General features: G+C 38.3%; 1 protein-coding gene across 5 annotated transcripts in view; it reads left to right on the forward strand.

Annotated features, from left to right (window-relative positions):
• The window catches only part of AASDH (aminoadipate-semialdehyde dehydrogenase), a 28,692-nt gene extending 18,741 nt beyond the window's left edge, over nucleotides 1-9,951 (forward strand). For 3 of the 5 annotated variants that reach the window (XM_061145899.1, XM_061145901.1, XM_061145900.1), the window contains exons 11-15: nucleotides 648-1,443; nucleotides 5,353-5,516; nucleotides 6,744-6,866; nucleotides 7,396-7,527; nucleotides 9,319-9,951. In XM_061145899.1, coding sequence (XP_061001882.1) covers nucleotides 648-1,443; nucleotides 5,353-5,516; nucleotides 6,744-6,866; nucleotides 7,396-7,527; nucleotides 9,319-9,732 — 1,629 coding nt within the window. In that variant the 3' untranslated portion in view covers nucleotides 9,733-9,951. The remainder of the gene's footprint in view (nucleotides 1-647; nucleotides 1,444-5,352; nucleotides 5,517-6,743; nucleotides 6,867-7,395; nucleotides 7,528-9,318) is intronic. The other 2 variants (XM_061145902.1, XM_061145903.1) reach the window with 2 other exon arrangements.
• The last annotated feature ends 12,020 nt before the right edge of the window (nucleotides 9,952-21,971 follow it).

The raw sequence follows: 21,971 nt of genomic DNA on the forward strand, positions 1-21,971 counted from the left end.
TAACATCATTATTCCATGAGTTTCAATGATGTGTATGTTTCTGCTTAAGGGAATTTATATTATTTATACACACACACACACACACACACATATATAAACAATCAAAAACTTTTTTTGAAATATATATATTTACCTTTGATTTATAGGTCAGTATAATTTTTCTTAAAATATGGAGTTTTCTAAAAGAAAGATGTATTTGTATAGTCTTATCTAAAAAATAGAGGATATCTAAATAAAAATACTACCCACTTCATTTTTAGATTCGTGGAAAATAATTCTGATATATATATGTGAAGTTAATGAAAATAACTATCCCTATATTATAGAAATATCAGATATTATTATGGGTTTTATATATATATTGTGGGTTTTATAATTAGTAAATCAGATGTTTTTATAATTTGATTTCCTATTGTATGGGTAGAAAAACTGCTCTAAAGGGAAGTATAATTTGCAGTCCTAGGGTAGGCTTGTCACACTGTTGGTAGGATGATGAGGGGCTCCTTTACTATATAGAAAATCATGTTAAAATTTATTTTGTGTGTTTTTTGTTCATCTCAATAATGTAAGTACTGTCACTTATATTACTGTAAGTGCTGGTTTTAGGCCTTGAACATCAATGTATTTCTCCCTTCTCCAATCTGTAGTCTGTTCTGAGTCTCTCAGAAGATGCTTTGAAGATTCCTGATGAGTCACTCTTCTTAAATAGTGGTGGAGATTCCTTGAAATCCATACGGCTCCTCAGTGAGATTGAAAACCTTGTTGGCACATCAGTACCTGGGCTTCTGGAAATTATTCTCAGCAGTTCTATTTTAGAGATTTACAATCACATCCTTCAAACAGTGTTTCCAGATAAAGATCTGACACTTAGCAAGAATCATGCCATGAAAAGAAAATTCAGTGATGTTATTCAAGAGGAAACCAATGGAAAATCTTTACATCAGGAATCTGTCGTGCCTTTAAATTGTGACAATGAGATCAATGCTTTTATTGCACTGAGCAGAGGGAGTCAGATTTTGTCTTTGAAAACTGATAGGTATTTAACTAAGTTGGGACATTGCCCTTCAGCGTATCCTTCTGATTTAATTTCACAGACTGACATTCAAAATAGAGAAAGCCTAAATACTCCACCTCTTATTGGGAAGTCAGAAGATCCATCCTGTGTTGTAGAAGTTTCTGAAGAGGAGACACCTGTGATTAGGGCTGAGAAAATGGAGTTTCGTGTGAGGTGGAGGTCAGACACAGGCAAATGTGTGGATGCCTCCCCTCTGGTTGTAATACCAGCTATTGATAAGTCATCTGCAACTGTGTACATTGGCTCCCATTCTCGTATAATGATGGCAGTTGACCTTTACTCTGGAAAATTGAAATGGGAACAGATTTTAGGAGACCGCATTGAATCCTCAGCATGTGTATCTAACTGTGGAAACTTTATTGTAGTGGGTAAGTTTCTGCATTTGAGGTTTATAGAGTTAAATGGAATTACCATAAGAAAATACCAGTAGGGCCAAGTTAAATTTAAAAAACCTGTGTATAGTGGGTTTGGTTTCTGTCAAAGAATTATAATTACATGCTGATTCACAGTGTGGGCCTTGGGTCAGAGTTTCTGGGTTTGAACCTAGCTCTAAGGCTGTTACCCGCTCTGTGACCTTCAACAAGTTGTGGAACTCCCTAGAACTTCAGTTTTCTCATGAGTGTATGGGCATAATAAATAAAACATGGTGCTGCATCACAGATTATTCCCAAACTCAGTGGTTTAGAGCAATAAACACTCATTATTTCACAGTTTGTGTGGATCAGGAATTTAGAGGAGCGCAGCTGAAAGTTGTGGCGCAGGCTTTCTCCTGTGGCTGCAACCATGTGAAGGCTTGACGTGAGCTGGTGAAATCCGCTTCCAAGATGGCTTACTCACAGTGCAGCTAACGCAAGACCAGTTCTTTGCTGAGTTTTGGCAGGAAGCTTCAGTTTCTTGCCCCATGGGCTTCTCTCTGAGTGACCCAAGAGAGTGAGTGAGGAAAAATGCAGTACTTTTAGTGTCTAAAGTTGTAAATGATCATTCATGCTTTATTCTGTTATTAGAAGCACATTGTTAAGTCTGGCCCCCACTCAAAGGGAGGGGAATTGGCTCCACCTCTTGAAAGGAAGAGTATCAAAGAACTTGTAGATATATTTTAAAACTACCACAATGATCGTAGAGCTTCTGAGAGGATTAAATGTGATAATTGCTTGTGAATCCTTTAGTACATGCCTGGTGGCTCAGACAGTAAAGAATCTGCCTGTAATGCACGGGACCTGGGTTCAGTCCCTGGGTTGGAAAGATCTCCTGGAAAAGGGAATGCTGACCCACTCCAGTATTGCCTGGAAAATTCCATGGACAGAGGAGCCTGGCGGGCTATAGTCCATGGGATTGCAAAAAAACTGAGCGACTAACACTTTCAGGGCCGGACTGAGTGCTCATTGAGTGTTAGCTATGAACTGCTACTCCATTTCCTTAAGGTGCAAGTGACTTGACTTTACAGAGATATGGGGGTTCAAGTATAATGTCTCCTTGACTATCACTCTCTTTTTACCCCTCCCCCAAACTACATTAAGTTTTACTTTAGTGCTCATGGACTCTGTTTACCAAAGCTTTTCAGTCTAAATACTTAGGAATATATCTCCCTACTTAAGTTATCCTGGCTAGGATCTACTTGAATCTAAATTTGATCCTTTCCTATTGAAAACCTATATTTTGTGAATTTCGCTACAGGAAACTTTCAGTTATACATATGAATTTGAGTAATCCCTCGTCCGTGAAAGTCAGGTCATTGAGGTTATTGTTTGCATCCCAAGTGTCTACCCAAAGCTTGTGGCGCATGGTGGTCACTTAGTCCTTTTTTTTTTTTTTTACAAATTTTCCAGATTCATTGAGATGTAATTGACATATGACGTTTTATTAGTTTAAGGTATACAATATAATGATTTGATGTGTGTGTATATTGCAAAACAATTACCACAATAAGTCTAGTTAGCCTACATCACCTGATATAGTTACCATTTTCTTTTCCTGGGATGGGAACTTTTAAGATTCACTCTCAGCAGTTTTCAAATATACAATTCAGTGTTGGTAACTATCACTTAGTACTTTTTTTTTTTTATTTTACTAATGTATGGTTTATATTCAGTAGTATACAGTTCTGTATTTTGACAGATGCACACTATCATGTAACCACTACCACAATTAAGAGTCCATTGCTCCAAAAAATTTCTGTTTCACCTTATAGTCATTCCTCCTATCCCTGCCACCAACCACTGATCTGCTTTTTGTCCCTGCTTGCAGGATCTTAGTTCTCTGACCAGGGATCAAACCCATGCCCCCTGCAGAGGAAGCCCGAAGTCTTAACCACTAGACCATAAGGGAAGTCCCTTAACAGTGTCTTTTGAGGAGAAGTTCTTAATTTCAATGAAGTCTACTTTATAATTTCTTTTATGGATCCTGCTTTTGATGTCATATTCAGGAGATCTTTGCCTAACCCAAGGTCACAAAACATTTTCTTCTGGAGCCGAACTGAAAGAACTTTCTCATTACCCAGCTGTTCCTGGTGTAGTCCACTATATAAGACATTTCTCTTCATCTTCACTAAGTAGGCTGTCCTTTCCCTTCTGAGCAGTAACTGCCAGAAGAAAGCATAGCAGATACTCTGGAAATTGGGCCTCAAGTGGGCAGCAGTGGTTATAATCATAGGTGGAACCACCCAGAGTGTTGGGCCAATGCCTGGATTTCACTTCCCCTGACTTACATGCCCTCCAGAAACTTGAGTGACCTTTACTTTGTAGATTTTGACCACTCCCACTTCCAATTGGAGGGGTTTTTTTGGCCACAGCAAGTCAGAGACTCCTGCTCTGTCTTCTCATCCCAGCAGCAGTTTGGAAAAATCAGTCTACTATAGTTGTCAAGACAATAGGCTCTGGAGCTTGACTTCTTGAATTCAAATCCTTGCTCTGCCACTTACTACTTGAGTAGTTTTGCCCATAACTTGCCTATAACTTAACCCTCTGTGCTTCAGTTTTGTCCTCTATATAATGTGCATATAGTCACACTTCACTGTGAGGATTACATGAGTTAATAGGAATAAAATTCTAACAGTAGTATCCTCCATAAGATAAAAAGTTAGTAAACATTTGTTAAGTTCCTGAGTTGTGTTCAACTCTTTGTGACCCCCATGGACTGTAGCATGCCAGGCTCCCCTGTCCTTCACTATCACTTGGAGTTTGCTCAGATTCACATCCATGAAGTTGGCGATGCCATCTAACCATCTCATCCTCTGCTATCCTTTTCTCCTTTTGCCTTTGATCTTTCCCAGGATCAGGGTCTTTTCCAGTGAGTCGGGTCTTCACATCAGGTGGCTAGAGTATTGGAGCTTCAGCATCAGTCCTTCCAGTGAATATTCATATTGTTAATTTTAACATTTCTTTTTAAGATTTATTTATTAAAAAAAGGATTTATTTATTTGGCTGCACTGAGGCTTCATTGCTGCACGCCAGCTCTCTCTAGTTGCAGTGAGCAGGGCCTGCTCTTAATTGTGGTGTGCAGGCTTCTCTTGGGGCGCACTGGCTCTTGGGCACTTGGTCTTCTCCAGTTGCAGTTCCCAGGCTCTAGAGGCACTGGCTCAGCAGTGGCGCATGGGCTTAGCTGCTCTGTGGTATTGAGATCCTCCTCAACCCGGTATGGAACCTGTGTCTCCTGCATTGGCAAGGAGATTCTTAACCACTAGACCACCAGGGAAGCCCAGCATTTCTTTTTCTTTTGGCTGTGCCACGCGGCATGCAGGATCTCAGTTTCCTGAACCAGGGAGCAAACCTGCCCCCCCTGCATTGGAAGCGCAGAATCTTAACCACTACTAGACTGCCAGGGAAGTCCCAATATTAGCATTTATTGAACACTTTTTATGTACTGGGCATTTATCCTAATTATCACAATAATCCTGGATGTAGTTGTATCCACATTCAGCAGAAAAATAATCTGAGGCCCAGCAATGCTAGATGATTTGCCCAAAGGATGGCCATGACAAGATCTGAATCCAGGTCTGCCACGGCCTCTTTCTGCTGCAGCATGCTCATGTTCATTGTTTTCTTGGTAGTGAAGCACTTCATAGTACCTTGAAAATGTAAGGTGTACTTACTGAAAAGGTTTTTTTACATAAGTGGTTACTGTCCGTTTCTGTCTTGCTGAAATGTAAATCTGAGCCAAACATAGAGCCAAACATAAGTACACATGAAGAGCATCGAATATATGTTGTCATGGTTTAAGCCAAAGAATTATTTTCCAGTGACATATCTAAATCTCATCTTTAATATTTTGTTTGCCAACAGGCTGTTATAATGGGTTAGTTTATGTTCTGAAAAGTAATAGTGGAGAAAAATACTGGATGTTTACTACTGAGGATGCTGTCAAAAGCTCAGCAACGGTGGATCCAACCACAGGACTTCTTTACATTGGATCTCATGACCAGCATGCATATGCTTTGGATATATATGTAAGAATTCAGTTCGTCAGCTTTACACCATAAGCATAAATAGAAGAGCTTGAAATTATCAGGTGGTGTTGACTAGGGGAACAGGTATTAACTATTTTCCAAGTTTGTGATCTGGGAAGATTAAGGGGTTAATTAACAGCCTTAATCTCTTAAGATATTTTTAACTTCCTTACCAAATTTTCACAGATTTGCTGCTCAGAGTTTTGAAATATAAAGAAGTTAGAATTTATCATCAACAACAGAAAGAAGAGAATCACAAAAATATCAATAAGATATTTTATATAAGAACCTGATTACATAAAATTTTAAAATTTAAGAATGATAAAATTAAAAAATTAAGTTGGGAAAAAATTTTGAAACAAATATGACATAGTTAAAACTCATAAGTATAAATGAAATTAAAAGCAAATATAAATCTATAAGAAAAATATAACGGTCCAGATAGAAAAATACTCAACAAAGGATATAAATGGACAGGACCCTTAAGAAGAAATGACTAGTAAATGTATGTAAGTATTTTGTATGTTTAAGAATCAAAGGAATGAAAATTTAAAACTTTAATGATAGAGAAGCAAATTAGCTTAGAGGGTAACATTAAATGCTGATGAGAATGATGGGAGGTAAGCTTTTGAGGAAGACAGTTTGACAATTTGAATAGGTAACAATTTCATATCCTTTGACTCAGTAAAATTCTAGGAATCGCTCATTGCAAAATAATCAGAAACATGGACAAATGTAAGCACCAGAATATCTTATTTCCAAGTTGTTTATACTACCAAGAAATTAGTTACAAATAGGGCAGAGAGAGAATGTTTTATGTTCGTATGGGATATGATCCATTAATGTAATATTTAACAAATTTTACAGAATAAGTGAGCTAAATTATATGCAAAGTGTATGGTATTCAGAATGATCTCAGGTATATTAAACTGTGTGTGTGTGTGTGTGTGTGTGTGTGTGTGCGCGCGCCAAAAAGATCACAAGGCAAAAATGCTAAAATGTTAGTAGTAATCTCTGGGTATTGCCTTTTGCCTTCTTTTTATACTAACTTGATTCTCCACAGTATGTATGTGTTACTTTTATACTAAAAATAAAAATTATATTAACTGGGTAGACACACACAACTTTAAAAGAGACAGGATATATTGATTTTGTGAATCACCCTCAGAAACCAATTAATTGGCTTTATTTTTTGCGCTTTTTAAAATTTTACTTTCTTATTTACAGAAAAAGAAGTGTGTTTGGAAGCTGAAATGTGGAGGAACTGTTTTTTCTTCTCCTTGTTTGAGCCTGATTCCATATCACTTGTATTTTGCTACACTGGGAGGACTTTTACTGGCTGTAAATCCTGTAAGCATACAATAATATTTACTGATTTTATTACCTGTTTTTCTTTAATATTTTTTACTTTTGCTTGGAATTCTGAAAATTCAAAGTAGACCTCAACTAGATGTAGTCCACACAGTCCTGGATCAGAATTCACTAAAATGATTGACATGAAGTCTAGAGCCTTGAGAAAAATCTAAGTTCTGTGTTATATCTTTTATCAATTTTTTAAATTGGCAGAATGTTCTCAGTTCTATCAAGAACTTTGTGTCCATTCTAAGGAGAGAGTTTATGTGCTAGTTATTTGTTTCCTGGTTTCATTGCAGGTTTTTATCTCAGTTCTCATAAATAGCACTCATTAATTTTATAGCTGTGTATATACACTAGCTTCATTTGTAATCAAGCTATAATATATAAGCTTCACTTATAATAGTCAGCATGCTGCTGTAGCATTTTCTGATGTTACCTCTTGGAGGTTTATGGATTTGTTTTATAAAAGTAATTGATGAGTAGAATGATTTAAATGCTATGAATCACGTTTTGCCCATACCAGGCCACTGGGGACAGAGTTTGGAAACATTCCTGTGGAAAGCCACTCTTTTCTTCTCCACGGTGTTGCCTACAGTATATTTTTATTGGCTGTGTAGATGGAAATTTACTCTGCTTTACTCACTTTGGAGAACAGGTAAAAAATGTCTAGTTCTGTTTTACTAACCTTTCTCAAAGGCATAGTAGTCGGTGACGACGAAAGTAAAATTTTATACAACATTTTTTGACCCATCGTGTTGAAAGCTAGTTCTGTTTTAATTGTTAGCCTGTGGATTTTTAAAATTTTGAATGATGCTGTAATAGATTTAAAAGATTCTATCCAAACATTGTTTTAATTTTGCCATCCTTCTTGTCCAATGTTAAAAATGTTAACCAGTTTTTAGCCAACTTAATTATAACCTCTGTTCAGGTTGTGAAAATTGAAATAAACCCCTGCTTTTTCTATGAAAACCAAAATCTGTTACAGAACCCAGTTTACTTTGTATGGAGTTTCCATCGTCAGCCTCGTGATCAGCAGGGTAGGCTCCTGATCTTTCGTTAGGATACTAATCTCTCCTTCTTCACCCACAAGTGACTGCGGCACAACTTCTATGCTTTTGATTTGAGGGGTTATTCTGTGGACTTGAGTCTACCAGCTCCAGCATAAGCTAGCCCATTAATGGCTGTGATTGCTCCGGGTGCCTTTCATTCTGTTTCCGTCCCTCATACACTGGCAGTTTCTTTTGTTCTGTGTAACAGTTATTTTGTGATGAAACCTTTTTTTTTAAGTCTTTTCTCTAACTTTTAAAGTTGTTTTAAGTGTTTGGTTGTGTTGGTCTTCCTTTCTGTGCTCAGGCTTTCCCTTGTGGTGGTGAGCGGGACTGCTCTTCACTGCAGTGCCGGCGTCTCTTCTCCAGGAGCACAGACTCTAGGGCACTCAGGCTTCCGTAGTTGCAGCCCAGGGGCTCAATAGTTGTGATTTGAGGGCTTTACAGAACGGCCTCAGTAGTTGTGGCACATGGACTTTAGTTGCGTGCAACATGTGGACTCTTCCCAGATTGGAGATCCGAGTCCATGTTGCCTGCATTGACAGGCAGAATCTCATCCACTATACCACCAGTGAAGTCCTGTGATGAAATCTTTTATTAAGTCCACTTAATATTTTTTATTTAGAAAGTAATTTGAATATATTCTCACCTTTAGATTTCTAAATAGTTAGAAGAGGCAAAGGTTCTTACTCATTTTTTTTTTCCTTCTCTGAATGAGCCAAAGAAAGATTAAAGTAATTTTGTCCAAGTCAGGAAGAAAATTGAGGTTACACACCATGTATCATGAATATACCCATTCTTTTTATTTTGCTGCTACTATGGATTTGTGACCATTACCTTAGACTTATGCCTGTTTTTCCTGTGTGTTTTAAAATATTGGCTGACAGGGTAATCTATAGTAGCTTTGAAATAAGCAAATAGTATATATCTACAGTGTAGTCACACAACTCATAGCTCTTTGTTTAAAGCTTTAGTTCAACTTACTGCACATAAACTTTTCCTCTCAGCTTACTTACCTCCTTCTTCCTACATCGGGAGACTAGAGTAAGATACAGGTTTTAATAAGATACACTGGAAACTCAGTGCAGTTTTATCTTAGAAATCATTGTCTGAACATATTAATAATGACTTTTGGATGAGGTTTGAAATGAATTTATATTATTATATAGTGGTGATTTATGTAATAAGGGCACTGGTGTTTTTTATGTTAGATTTTATCACTGGGACAGAGGTCTAATCTGAGGGTGCTACTTTTCAGAGAAAGCTATTATTTTCTCTATGTATATTTACCATTCAGTAGCCTACATCTCTCACGTTTTATTAAGAATTTCATAAAGCTTTAGTCTACAGAATTGTTGAAATGAGATGAGTGAATTATTTTTGCCTTTATCACCCTTCAGGTTTGGCAATTCTCTACCAATGAACCAATCTTTTCATCCCCATGTACCTCAGCATCAGAGCAAGAAATATTTTTTGGTTCTCATGACTGCTTTATCTACTGTTGTAGTATGAAAGGTCACCTCCAGTGGAAATTTGAAACTACTTCAAGAGTGTATTCAACGCCTTTTGTTTTCCGTAACCACAACCATACCAATGAAATGTTACTGGCAGCAGCATCTACTGATGGGAAACTGTGGATCTTGGAATCTAAGAGTGGACAGTTGCAAAGTGTGTATGAACTTCCTGGAGAAGTTTTCTCTTCTCCTGTGGTCTGGGAATCAATGATTATTATTGGATGTAGAAATAATTATGTTTATTGTCTGGATTTATCGGGTGACAAAGGTAATGAAGTGCAGTCCTTAGAATATACCTGAGATATTTGAAAATATTTTATATTACTGAGCTTGTGGATAGTCTTATATTAAAGATTATATTTTGTTTAAGAAGCTTGTCTATTACACTTTATTGGAAAACAACCATACTTTACTTCCTATAGGAGCAACAGATGCTTTTACAAGGAATTATAGAACAAAACACATCCTAATGCCTGTTATAATTATTAATTAAAGGAATATCGATGTTCTTCTGATTTCTATAGATGTCCTACTTTGGTTTTTTTATAAAAGACCTCTGGGAAAAAAGATCAAAATATACTTGGTGGGTTAAAAACTTAGTCTGTGATGTAATTAACATTAACACTATTCACTCCTTTATACTGAGAATCATAACAAAATGTTGTCAAAGATAAGGAGCTCTACTTATCAAATTAGTTTCCTTAATTTAGTATTTTTAAATGAACAAAGTACCAATGTAGAATACTATATATCTAGATCTACTCTGTATTGTTTCAAGTTGATATACCTTCTTTTCTCAATCTTTGATATATGAACATTGACTAATATTTTTTACACCTGTATTTTTCAATTTATTAGATTTTACTACTGTAGCAGCTGTTTTTGTTGTCAGTAGTTTGAAGGTGGGGAGCACAGCAAAAACAGGAAAGAAGAAAACCTCGTATGCTTTTAAGTGTCGTGATTTCTTGTAACACTTCATGCTGCTCTTTCCGTCCCATGGCGCTTCGCTTGTACATACTCCATTTGCCTGGCCTGAGTTGCCTCCAGGTCCAGTACCTTCTCTGGAAGCCATGCCCTCTGTGCTTCCCCCTTCTCTTACGCCTGGGCTAGGCTGTGATTTGCTTTAACTTAGAGAAGGCAGTGATGGTGATATTATGCCACTTTCTGAGCCTAAATTTTAAGAAGATGTGGTAGCTTCTGCTTCTATAGCCATGGGAGCCCTGAGCAGCCACATCAGTCTGGCTGTTTACTGGAGAAGAAATGTAACGAGGGAGCCATGAGCTAAGACTACACTAAGAACCAAGGAAGCCAGTGAACAGTGACCGTCAATGATATGGCCCCCAGCGTTCCAGCCAACTCCAGCTATACACTGTGTTGCTGACCTTTCCCCTAATTCTGCAGACAGCTGTAGTATCATTTCATTTGTTCATTCATTGACCAGTAGAATCTCAAATATCAAACATGCCAAAGTTCTTGGTGGCAAGCAATAGAAGCTAAATTTGGGCTATTTTAAGTAGAAAGTATTTATGTATTTTTATTGACATATAACTGATGTACAATATTATATAAGTATTATATAGAAATTCACAGTTTTTAAATGCTATATGCCTTTAAAACATGGCTGTATTCCCTGTGTTACACAATATATCCTTGTAGCTTATTTATTCTACACACAGTAGTTTGTACCTCTTAATCCCTTACCACTGTTTTGCCCTTCCTCCCTTCCCTCTCCCCACTGGTAACCACTAGTTGGTTCTCTATATTTGTCAGTCTGATTCTTTTATGTTAGATTTACTAGCTTGTTCATTTTTTTAGATTCCATGTAAAAGTGATATCATACAAAATATTTATCTTTCTCTGACTCATTTCATTCAGCATAATGACCCTCCAAGTCTATCCATGTTTTGCATATGGCAGAATTTTGTTCTTTTATGGCTGAGTAGTATTCCATTGTATACATAAACCACATCCTCTTAATCCATTCATCTGTTGAAGGACACTTAAATTGCTTCCATATCTTGGCAATTATATAATACTGATATGAACATTGGGATGGATGCATATATTTTTTTGAACTAGTGTTTTTGTTGTTGCTTTTGTTTTTCAGATATATATATCCAAGAGTGGTGGAATTGCTGAGTCATATGGTAGTTCTATTTTTAGCTTTTTTTAGATACTTCCATACTGTTTTCCACAGTGGCTACACCAATTTACATTTCCCTCAACAGGGGATTCCCTGTTTCTCCACTTCCTCAATCTCATTGATTGCTTGTGCTCTTTTTAATGTAACCATCCTGACCTGTGTGTCGTGATATCTCATTGTAGCTTGTATTTGTACTTCCCTGGTGATTAGTGTTGTTGAGGATCATGAGCCTGTTGGTCATCTGCATTTCCTTTCTGTTCAGGTCTTCTGCCCAGTTTTTAATCAGGTTTTTTTCTTTTGATGTTGACCTGTATGAGTTATTATATATGTTGGATATGACCACAAGTTGGTCGTATCATTTGCAAATATTTTCTCCCATTCAGTAGGTTGTCTTTTCATTTTGTTGATGGTTTCCTTTGCTATCCGTAAGTTTTTAAGCTTAATTAGTTCCCATTTGTTTATTTTTGCTTTTATTTCCTTTGTTTTAGGAGACAGATTCAAAACAATATTGCTACAATATCTGTCAGAGTGTTCTGCCTATGTTTTCCTCTAGGAGTTTTATGGTTTCCAGTCTTATATTTATGTCTTTAATCCATCTTGAATTAATTTGTGTATATGGTATTAGAAAATGTTCTAATTTCATTTTTTCACATGTAGCTGTCTGGTTTTTGCAGCACCAGTTATTGAAGAGATTTTTTTCCCCTCCATTTAATAGTCTTGCCTCCTTTGTCATAGATTAATTGACTGTAAATGTGTGGGTTTCTTTCTGGGCTCTCTATTCTGTTCCATTAATGTTTTCTGCCAGTGCCATAGTTTTGATTATTGTAGCTTTGTAGTATAGTTTGAAGTCAGGGAGCTTGATTTGTCTAGATCTGTTCTTCTTTCTCAGGATATTTTAGCTGCTTAGGGTCTTTTGTGTTCCCATATAAATTTTAAAGATCTGTGAAAAATGCCCTTGGTATTTGATAAAGACTGCATTGAATCTGTAGGTTTCCTTGGTAGTATGATCATTTTAACAGCATTAATTCTTCCGGCCCCTGAATACGGTATATTTTCCCATCTGTTTGTATTGTCTTCAGTTTCTTTCATCAGTGCCTTATGGTTTTCCAAATACAGGTGTATTACCCCTAAGGAGGTTTATACCTAGGTATTTTGATCATTTTGATGCAATGGTAAAATGGGATTATATACTTAATTCCTCTTTCTGATTATTCACTTTTGGTATATAGAGATGGAACCGATTTCTGTATGTTAATTTGTATCCTACAACTTTCCTAAATTCATTGATGAGCTCTAGTAGTATTCTGCTGGTGTCTGGGATATTTTGTGTATAGTATCGTGTCGTCTGCAAACAGTGACGGTCTTACTTCTTCCTTTCCAGTTTGTTGCTGTTGTCCGTTGCTCAGTTGTGTCCAACTCTGCGACCTCATGGACTGCAGCACGCCAGGCTTCCCTGTCCTTCACGCTCTCCCGGAGTTTGCTCAGATTCATGTCCATTGAATCGGTGATACCATCCAGCCATCTTACTTTGCTTGTCCAATAGCTGTGACTAGGACATCCAATACTGTGTTGATTAAAAGTACCTTGAGTGGGCATCCTTGTCTTGTTCTTGATCTTAGAGGAAATACTTTCAGCTTTTCACCTTTGAGTATGATGTTAGCTGTGTGTTTGTCATATATGGCCTTTATTAAGTTGAGGTATGTTCCCTTTATACACACCTGGGGAGTTTTTTTTATCATAAATGGATGTTGAATATTGTCAGAAGCTTTTCTGCATTTATTGAGGTGATCATGCGGTTTTTATTCTTCAGTTTGTTAATGTAGTGTTATACTGATTGGTTTGCAAATAGCGAAAATTCCTTGCATCTTTGGGATAAATCCCTCTTAAGTCATGTTTTATGACCCATTTAATGTATTGTTGGATTCAGTTTACTAGTATTTTGTTGAGGAATTTCTGCATCTATCTTTATTAGTGATATTGGCCTATAATTTTCTTTTTCTTTTTTTCTGTAGTATCTTTGGTTTTAGTATCACAGTGATGCTATCTTCCTAGAATGAGTTCAGATGCATTCCTTCTTCTGCAATTTTTTGGGAATAGTTTGAGAAAGATAGGTGTTAATCCTTCTCTGAATGTTTTGTTGAATTTACTTGTGAAGCCATCTGATCCTGGACTTCTGTTAGGAGTTATTAAATTGCTGATTAAGTTTCATTACTGGTAACTGATCTATTCATTTTTTCAATTTCTTCCTGGTTCAGTCTTGGCAGATTGTACATTTCTAGGAATTTGTCCCTTTCTTCTAAGTTGTCCATTTTATTGGCATATAGTTTTCCATATAGTAATCTCTTCCGATGTTTCATATTTCTGTGGTGGTTTTTGTAACTTCTCCTTTTTCATTTCTGATTTTGTTGGCTTGTGCTCTTTTCTTGATGAGTTCAAGCTAAAGGTTTATCAATTTTTAAAATCTTTTCAAAGAAGCATTTTTTAGTTTCATTGATGGTTTTGTTGTTGTTAAAGTTTGCTTTATTTGTGCTCTAGTCTTTCTGATAGGTTTCCTTACACTAACTTTGGGTTTTGTTTGCTATTTTTCTAGTTTAGCTGTAGCATTAGGTGCTTTGAGATTGTCCTCATTTCCTGAGGTCTTGTATTACCGTAAGCTTCCCTCTTAGAACTGCTTTTGCTGTGTCGCATAGATTTTGGGTCATTGTTTTTCATTTTCATTTGTCTCTGGGTATCCTCTTTTAATTCCTCTTTGACTTCCTCAGTAATCCATTGGCTTTTTTTCAGTAGCGCGTTGTGTAGCCTCCATCATGTAGTGTCCTTTGTCTCCTCCGACTATCTCTATTTTAACATCTATTTTATCAGGTGTAAGTATTGCTACTCTGGCTTTCTTATTATCTCTATTTGCATTCAATACCTTTTGCATCCCTTCACTTTCAATATATGTATGCCTTTAAATCTGAGTCTCCTATAGGCAGGATTCTTTTTTTTTTATTTTGCCTTCAGCCACTTGATGTCTTTTGGAGCATTTAATCCATTTACATGGGAAGTAATTATTGGTATGTATGTTCTTATTGCCATTTTGTTAATTATTTTGGGGTAGTTTTTGTAGGTTTTTTGTTGTTGTTCCTGTCTTCTTTTGTTATTTGATGACTATCTTTAATGTTTGGATTCCTTTTCTTTTGTGTATCTATTATAGATGTTTGGCTTGTAATTACCGTGAGGTATTTATGTAGCAGTCTGTATTTAAGAAGATTGTTTTAAGTTCTTGACCTCTTAATTTCAAATGCATTTTAAGATTCCTGTGTCTGTACTTTCCTCCCCTCACAGTTACTGTTTTTGATAACTTTACTTGTTGTTGTTCAGTTTCTAAGTCCTGTCCAACTGTCTGCAACCCCATGAACTGCAGGACACCAGGCTTCCCTGTTCACCATCTCCCAGCCAGCGCTTGCTCAAACTCATGTCCATTGAGTCGGTGATGCCATCCAGCCATCTCAACCTCTTATGCCCCCTTCTCCTCTTGCCCTCAATCTGTCCCAGCATCAGGGTCTTTTCCAGTGAGTCAGATCTACGCATGAGGTGGCCGCAGTATCAGAGCTTCAGCTTCAGCACCAGTCCTTCCAATGAACACCCAGGACTGATTTCCTTTAGGATGGACTGGTTGAATCTCATTGCTGTCCAAGGGACTCTCTAGAGTCTTCTCCAACACCACAGTATGAAAGCATCAATTCTTCAGCACTCAGCCTTCTTTATGGTCCAACTCTCACGTCCATATGTCCATATTCTTATTTTTTAACCTCCCTACTAGCTCTGTGCATGGGTGATTTCCTACCTTTACTGAATCTTTGCTTTTACCAATGAAATTTTTCATTTTGTAATTTTCATTTTTCTTGTTGTGGCCTTTTTTACTAAGAGAAATTCCTTTAATATTTCTTGTAAAGCTGGTTTGGTAGTGCTGAACTCTTTTAGCTCTTGCTTGTCTGAAAAGATTTTGATCTTTCCATAAAATCTGAATGAGAGCCTTGCTGGGTAGGGTATTCTTGGTTGTAGACTTTCTTTTCATCACTTTAAATATGTTGCCCTTCTGGCCTACATAGTTTGTGATGAAAAGTCAACTGATAGCCCTTTATGAGTTCCGTTCTATGTTATTTGTTGTTTTTCCTTTGCTGGTTTTAATATTCTCTAATTTTTAACATTTAATTACAGTATTTTGGTGTGTTCTTCTTTGGGTTAATCCTATGTGGGACTCTGTACTTCCTGGCCTTGGATGTCTGTTTCCTTTCCCAGGTTAGGGAAGTTTTCAACTATTAATGTGTCAAACATGTTCTCGGCCCCTCTCTCTCTCTCTTCTCCCCTGTAATGTGAATATCAGTGCATTTGATGTTGACCCAGAGGTCTCTTACACAGTCCTCATTTCTTTTTCTTTTTTTCTCTTCAGCATCAGTGATTTCCACTGCTATGTCTTCCAGGTAACTGATCATTTATCTGTACCATTTAGTTTACATTGATTCTTTTTAGTGTATTATTAATTTCAGTTATTCTTCATCTTTGTCTGCATATTCTTTATATTTTTAGTGAGTGTGAATAATAGTCGCTCGGTCGTGTCTGACTACAGCCCCAGGACTGTAGCCTGCCAGGCTCCTCTGTCCATGGAATTCTCCAGGCAAGAATACTGGAGTGGGCTGCCATTTCCTTCTCCATTATATTTTCCAACTCTTTACTAAAAACCTTTAACTTTCATTCTGTGTACCCATTTTTTCCCCCAGATTCTCTAATCATCTTTATGATTACTACCCTGAACTCTTTTTTTCTTAGGTATTTGCCTTTCTCCACTTCACTTAGTTCTTCTTGTGGGGTGTTATCTTGTTCATTCGTCTAGAACATGTTCCTCTTTTGCCTCCTTTTGCCTAAGTTGCTGCTGGTATTTTATGTTTCTGGTAGGTTGGTTGTGTTTTCCAGCCTTAGAGCAGTGGTCTTCTGTAGGAGACATCCTGTTGTCCCTCTCATCGCCCAAGCTGTATGCTATGGTGGCTCCGGCCGTGCGGGTCCTTCTGTTGTGCTGAGCAAACTATGTGGGCTGTCTGGGAGGCTTGGTTGGCTCCTGGTCAGGTTAGTTGCTAAGCCCTACCCCGTGCAGAGGGTACTGGTCCCTGGTTGGTAGGACCAGGTCAAGGGTAGCTGACTGTAGAACCCAAGGGGGCCCAGGGCTCATGCCGGCTCATCGGTGGGTAGTCAGGGTCTAGAGGACTCCCGGGCTGTTGCCCACTCTATGGTGGGTGGTCAGGGTCTAGAGGACTCCCGGGCTGTTGCCCACTCTATGGTGGGTGGTCAGGGTCTAGAGGACTCCCAGGCTATTGCCCACTCTGGTGGGTGAAGTCAAGTCCTGAGTTAGTGCTGGTCTACTGACAGGCAGAGTCAGGTCCTGGAGTCCACGTGTGAGGCCGGGGGTCCCGGAACTGTTTTCAGATCACTGCTGGGAAGGAGGGGGAGGGGAGGGGCTGTTCCTGACACAGTTGGGTACAAGGTCTCAGATATCCCAAAGCTTTTATTGCATTGCTAGTGGGCAGGGGGCAAGGACCCAGGCCCATGTCATCCAGGACATGGCCTGGGCTGCTGGTGGGACTTCAGGATACAGGATTGTGGCTGTCTTGCATCTGGTGTCTGCCCTGGGTAAGGCCGGTCCAGAGGTTGGAGCTGGCTCCCTGAACAGCAGAGCCAGGCAGGGCTACATCTTGGGGCTAAAAACTAAAGGGAAGATTCCACAATGGTCCTTGCCAACACCAGTGCACATATGGTAGAAGGAACTCCCAAGGATGGCTGCTGCCAGTGTCTGCGTCCCCAGGGTGAGCTGCAGCTGCCTCCTGCCTCTGAAAGACTCCACGATCAGCTGGTAGGTCTGACCTAGGCGTCTGTCAAATTCTCTCTTATGCCCTGAGTCCCAGAGCATGTGAGATTTTATGTGTGCCCTTTAAGATGAATTCTTTATTTCCCCTGGCTCTCTGGGAGTCCTGAAAGTAAACCTCACTGACCTTCGAAGCTAAGTACTCTGGGGGCTTATCTTCCTGGTGCAGGACCCCTGGTCTGGGGACCCCAATGTGAGGCTCAGACCTCATAGTCCTTTGGGAGAACCTTTCCAATATAATTATCCTCCCATTTGTGGGTCTTCTTTCCAAAGATATAGGACTTGACCATATCTCGAATATTACCATTTATCCACTTTGTTGTGGTTCATTGTGCTTAAGTTGTGTAAGAGCTTTTGGTAGGTTCCAGTGGTTAATCATCAAATGTTGCTCTGGAAATAGTTGGGATTTTGGTGTGCCTATGAAAGGAGATAAGCTCAGGGTCTTTCAAGATACCTGACTGCCATGTTGGTCAGTCTCCTCCAGAGTGAACTTTTAAAAGAATATTAAGTCTCTTGCAGAATTATAGAGGGCTAGGGCTATACAGCCAGAAATAAGGAATGCCTAAAATCATCATTTTGGGCAGAGACAGCTGCTGTCCTTGAAACTAAATGCTTACTTTATGGCTGACCCCACTAACACCAGACACTGGTCGCTATCACTGCCAGACTTCCTCACAGTTCCCCCGTCTTTTGGCCAGTTGCTCCCAATCCTCAGTCCCTTCCAACCTGAGGTGACACATGTCGCGCCCACCAGAGTGGAGGAAAGCACCCAACAGGCATTCCAGCCATAGTAGGAGGCGAGTGCCGCCCTCTGCCAAGACCCGCAAGACGGAGACCTCCCCAAACACAGGAAGGGCATTGAGGCCATGGTCAGCCCCAGAGAACAACAAAACTTCTGCCAGGTTTCAGATCCACGCTGCTTCACCTTTGATGTATTCACCACCTGGGGCTGTTGCTAAACGCCTAGTCCAATTGAGAGGGAGGGGCTTGGTTGGGCCACACTGGGACCTAAGGCAAAAGGGAAAATGAGTAATACTGACCCCGTATTTCTTTAAAATTTTGACACTTGTTCATCATGGAATTTCCATTAATCTTTAAAAAAAAAATATTGCATTAAAATGGCACTGCTCTTGATTACCTTTCTGGCACCCAAGGCAAGGCCTTGCTCACGTCACCCCATTTGCGCTTGTCTGGCCCCGTGAGCCAGTAGGGCTGGTCTGGGGCCCTAAGCTGTTTCTCACATGCTCTCAGCTTGCGCCCATGCTGCTGTTCCACGGCCCATACTTTAAGAGGCTGTAAGATCATTTTGCCTGAGACACAGACCAATTCAAATTTAGGATTCAGATAAACATTTTATTTGTCCCCTACTCATTGAAGTGAAAAAGTGGAAGTGTTAGTTGCTCAGTTGTGTCTGACTCTTTGCAACCCCATGGACTGTAGCCCACCAGGCTCTTCTGTCCATGGAATTCTCCAGGCAAGAATACTGGAGTGGGTAGCCATTCCCATCTCCAGGGGATCTTCCCAACTCAGGGATCAAACCCGGGTCTCCTGCATTGCAGGCAAATTCTTTTTTTTAACCATCTGAGCCACCAGGGAAGCCCATTTTATTTGTCCCCTACTCATTATTTTTCTCCAAAAATATCTAATTAAAAATTAATAAGGTACCCTATAAAATGCCTTGAAATTTATCTTTCTTAACAAAAGCTATGCAAATATAAGCTCTCTGTAGATGGTCACTGAAATCAGTAAAAACTTCAAAAGGAAATTCCATCAGTGCCAAAGATCTTGTGGGTATTTTTTATTGAAAGGTCTTTTTCCTTCAATAATGGACATTTACATTAAAACTTTATACAACCAAAATCTCAAAATAATATTAAAATCACACTAAGGTATTTTCATTGTTAAGTCTACTTCATTTTATTGTTGATAAAAATATTGCAAGACACTTGTAATTCTAATGTTTCTGCTTTAAAATAAGCAATTAAAACTAAACGTCACAAGAAGAGACAATACATACTATAATTTGCTAATAACTGGCTAAAATGATAATTTAATAGTAACATGTATAAGAAACAATTGCACTTGAAAAAAAAGTAAACAAAAAACCTCTAGTTTTGTATATTTAAGTCTTATGAACAGAGGTTAATCATCTATAACCTTGCCAGAAGTGTATGTTTGTTTAAATTAAAAAAGAAAAAAAAAAGCTTGTGTATTTAACTAGCAATCATTCATTTCTTTTAAAAGTCTTGAATTCTCATATGCTTTATAGAATTTCCCCCATAGTTTGTTGATCAGAAAAGACTGCAACGTAACTAAAGAAAAATAACACTTCATTGGTATTTAGTGCAAATTTGGAGTAATTTTTACATGAAGTATTAAACATGTAGCCTTTAGAAGCTGTTGGAAGTAAGTCCTATGACTGTCTTCTCCTCAGTATGCGCTTCTTTTAAAGATTTTGATGGAAAATTTTCAACTGAGGTATTTCTCCTCCTTTGCATGGGCTCAGTGGTAAGCCAGTACAGACTTATCTACCATTCTTTGTTAATGACCTGATTTCTTCGCCTGTTCTCTGCCATTACTGTGATTATTATTCAAAGCTGACAGCGTGAAAGAAAAAGTCAATGCAGAAGAATTAATGTAGCACTATAATTCTAGGGCTCTAAGTGGAAAGATTCATATTAAAAAAGTGTTATATTTGTAAGGAAATCATCGAAGCTAACAAATGCCTACATATTTGATTTAGAAATGAACAGTGTGGAAAACGTGCAGTGGAATATTAATAGCGTCTCACAGCCATTAAGAAAATTAACGTCCCATTGATTCTTAACAGTTTGAAGGTCCACTATATATGGTAACTCCAACTTGCAAAAGTACAACTGTCCACTTCACCACACATGCCAGGTACTACCACGAGGCTGTCATGGTTTCCAGAAAGAAAATGCCTTGTATATGGTAAATATCTTTGCACTCATCCTTTCTTTAAGGTACATAATAGAATAACAGCACACTGTCATTGCATAAACATAAAGAAAATGATACTAAGACTAATAAAATGTGTTTTTGTAGGGTGTAATTCTTCCCCTGCTGCACTAAGCAAAGGATCTATATTTAGATTTTGAAGTCAGAATCGAAGAAAAAGGGAATATGTCAACATCATGAAATGTAATGTACTAGCAATATATGGGTTTCATGTAAAGCAAATTTAGGGAAATAAAAGTGAATATTTGTGGCTTTTAAATTGCCAAGCTCCCCCCTCACCTTTTAAAAAAATCTTGTGTATAATAACAAGGCCACTTAAAACTCTTGAGATGTTTTAATGCTATTGAACATTTGACTCTAAATATGAATTACTTGGCTATGGTAAAGAAAGAAATTCCCCACAGGAGGTCCTTAGTACAAAAGGCTTCAAACCTTGTCTTACTGTTAACTTTCCCTAGCGACTTCAAAGATTTTCAGAGACATGTAATGTCAGTAGCCTCTTGTACTCCATAATAAATGGCTGGTTTGGAGGTTGTTTTATTATTTTTCTTGTCTCACTTTTGCTGCTTTGGGTGAAGTGAGCGTCTCCTTCGGAGTTTTAAAAAGTAGGTAGCACTAGAAGCAGTGTATCCTACCCTTCTCACCCTTTGTGATATATCAGAAGTTATCTGAAGAATTTTTACCAGAATATACACAATCTGGCCCCATCCTTACAGAATCTCTGAGTAGGTCTGGGATAGAGTCTGAACTTGTTAAGAACAACTACACTAAATGGGGATTCTCAGAGACAGAGAATTTGTAGTTTAAAAAAAAAATCATTTATTATTTAAACATTTAAATAAAAATGTTCCCTAGGAGCCAGCTGGGCCAAATGGTTAACATGTCCCTAAGGAGAGTTCTGGTGTAACAGGGCCTGTAGCTCAACAACACAGTAGAAGAGTGAATGGACTCACTATGTTACAGTTTCCGGTCGGGGCAAAACCTTGAGAAGCAGAGACGGGCACAGAGTTGGAAACCAGACTTTTCACCTGCTGTTCCCGGTGACTGCATTCAGGAGAATGGGCATTCTTGTCCTTTCACTGTGACTTTAGAAAAGGGTAGAAATCCCCAAGCACAAGGTAAATAAATGGTTTAGAGAAAAGAAATTGGAGGAAAGAATCAAGAAAACTATTAATATTACAAAGGTTGGCAAAAGGACATGTTCTGAATGGTGTGTGGGGGTGTGTGTGGAAGGGCCATGGAATGGGTGTGGCAGGCTCTTGTGAGGTCTTAGTCGAGAGATTTTACTTCATGTGGTCCCTCGGACGGAATTTTTTCTTCAAAACTAGGAGGAGCTCAAGGCACCAGGACCTAGGGTTGTGCAAATACACTCTTTACAAGGAACACCACCAGTTCAGTTTCTAAACATTATTTTAGAGCCTATAAAACATGCTTCTTTTCCCTAGTTTGGTTTTCTTTACCTCATATAAAAAATAAATAAATAAAAAGGGCAAGAGAAGAGCCAATGACTGCAATAAG

The sequence above is a fragment of the Dama dama genome, chromosome 6 (assembly GCF_033118175.1).
Source record: "Dama dama isolate Ldn47 chromosome 6, ASM3311817v1, whole genome shotgun sequence".
Taxonomy (NCBI): Eukaryota; Metazoa; Chordata; class Mammalia; order Artiodactyla; family Cervidae; genus Dama; species Dama dama.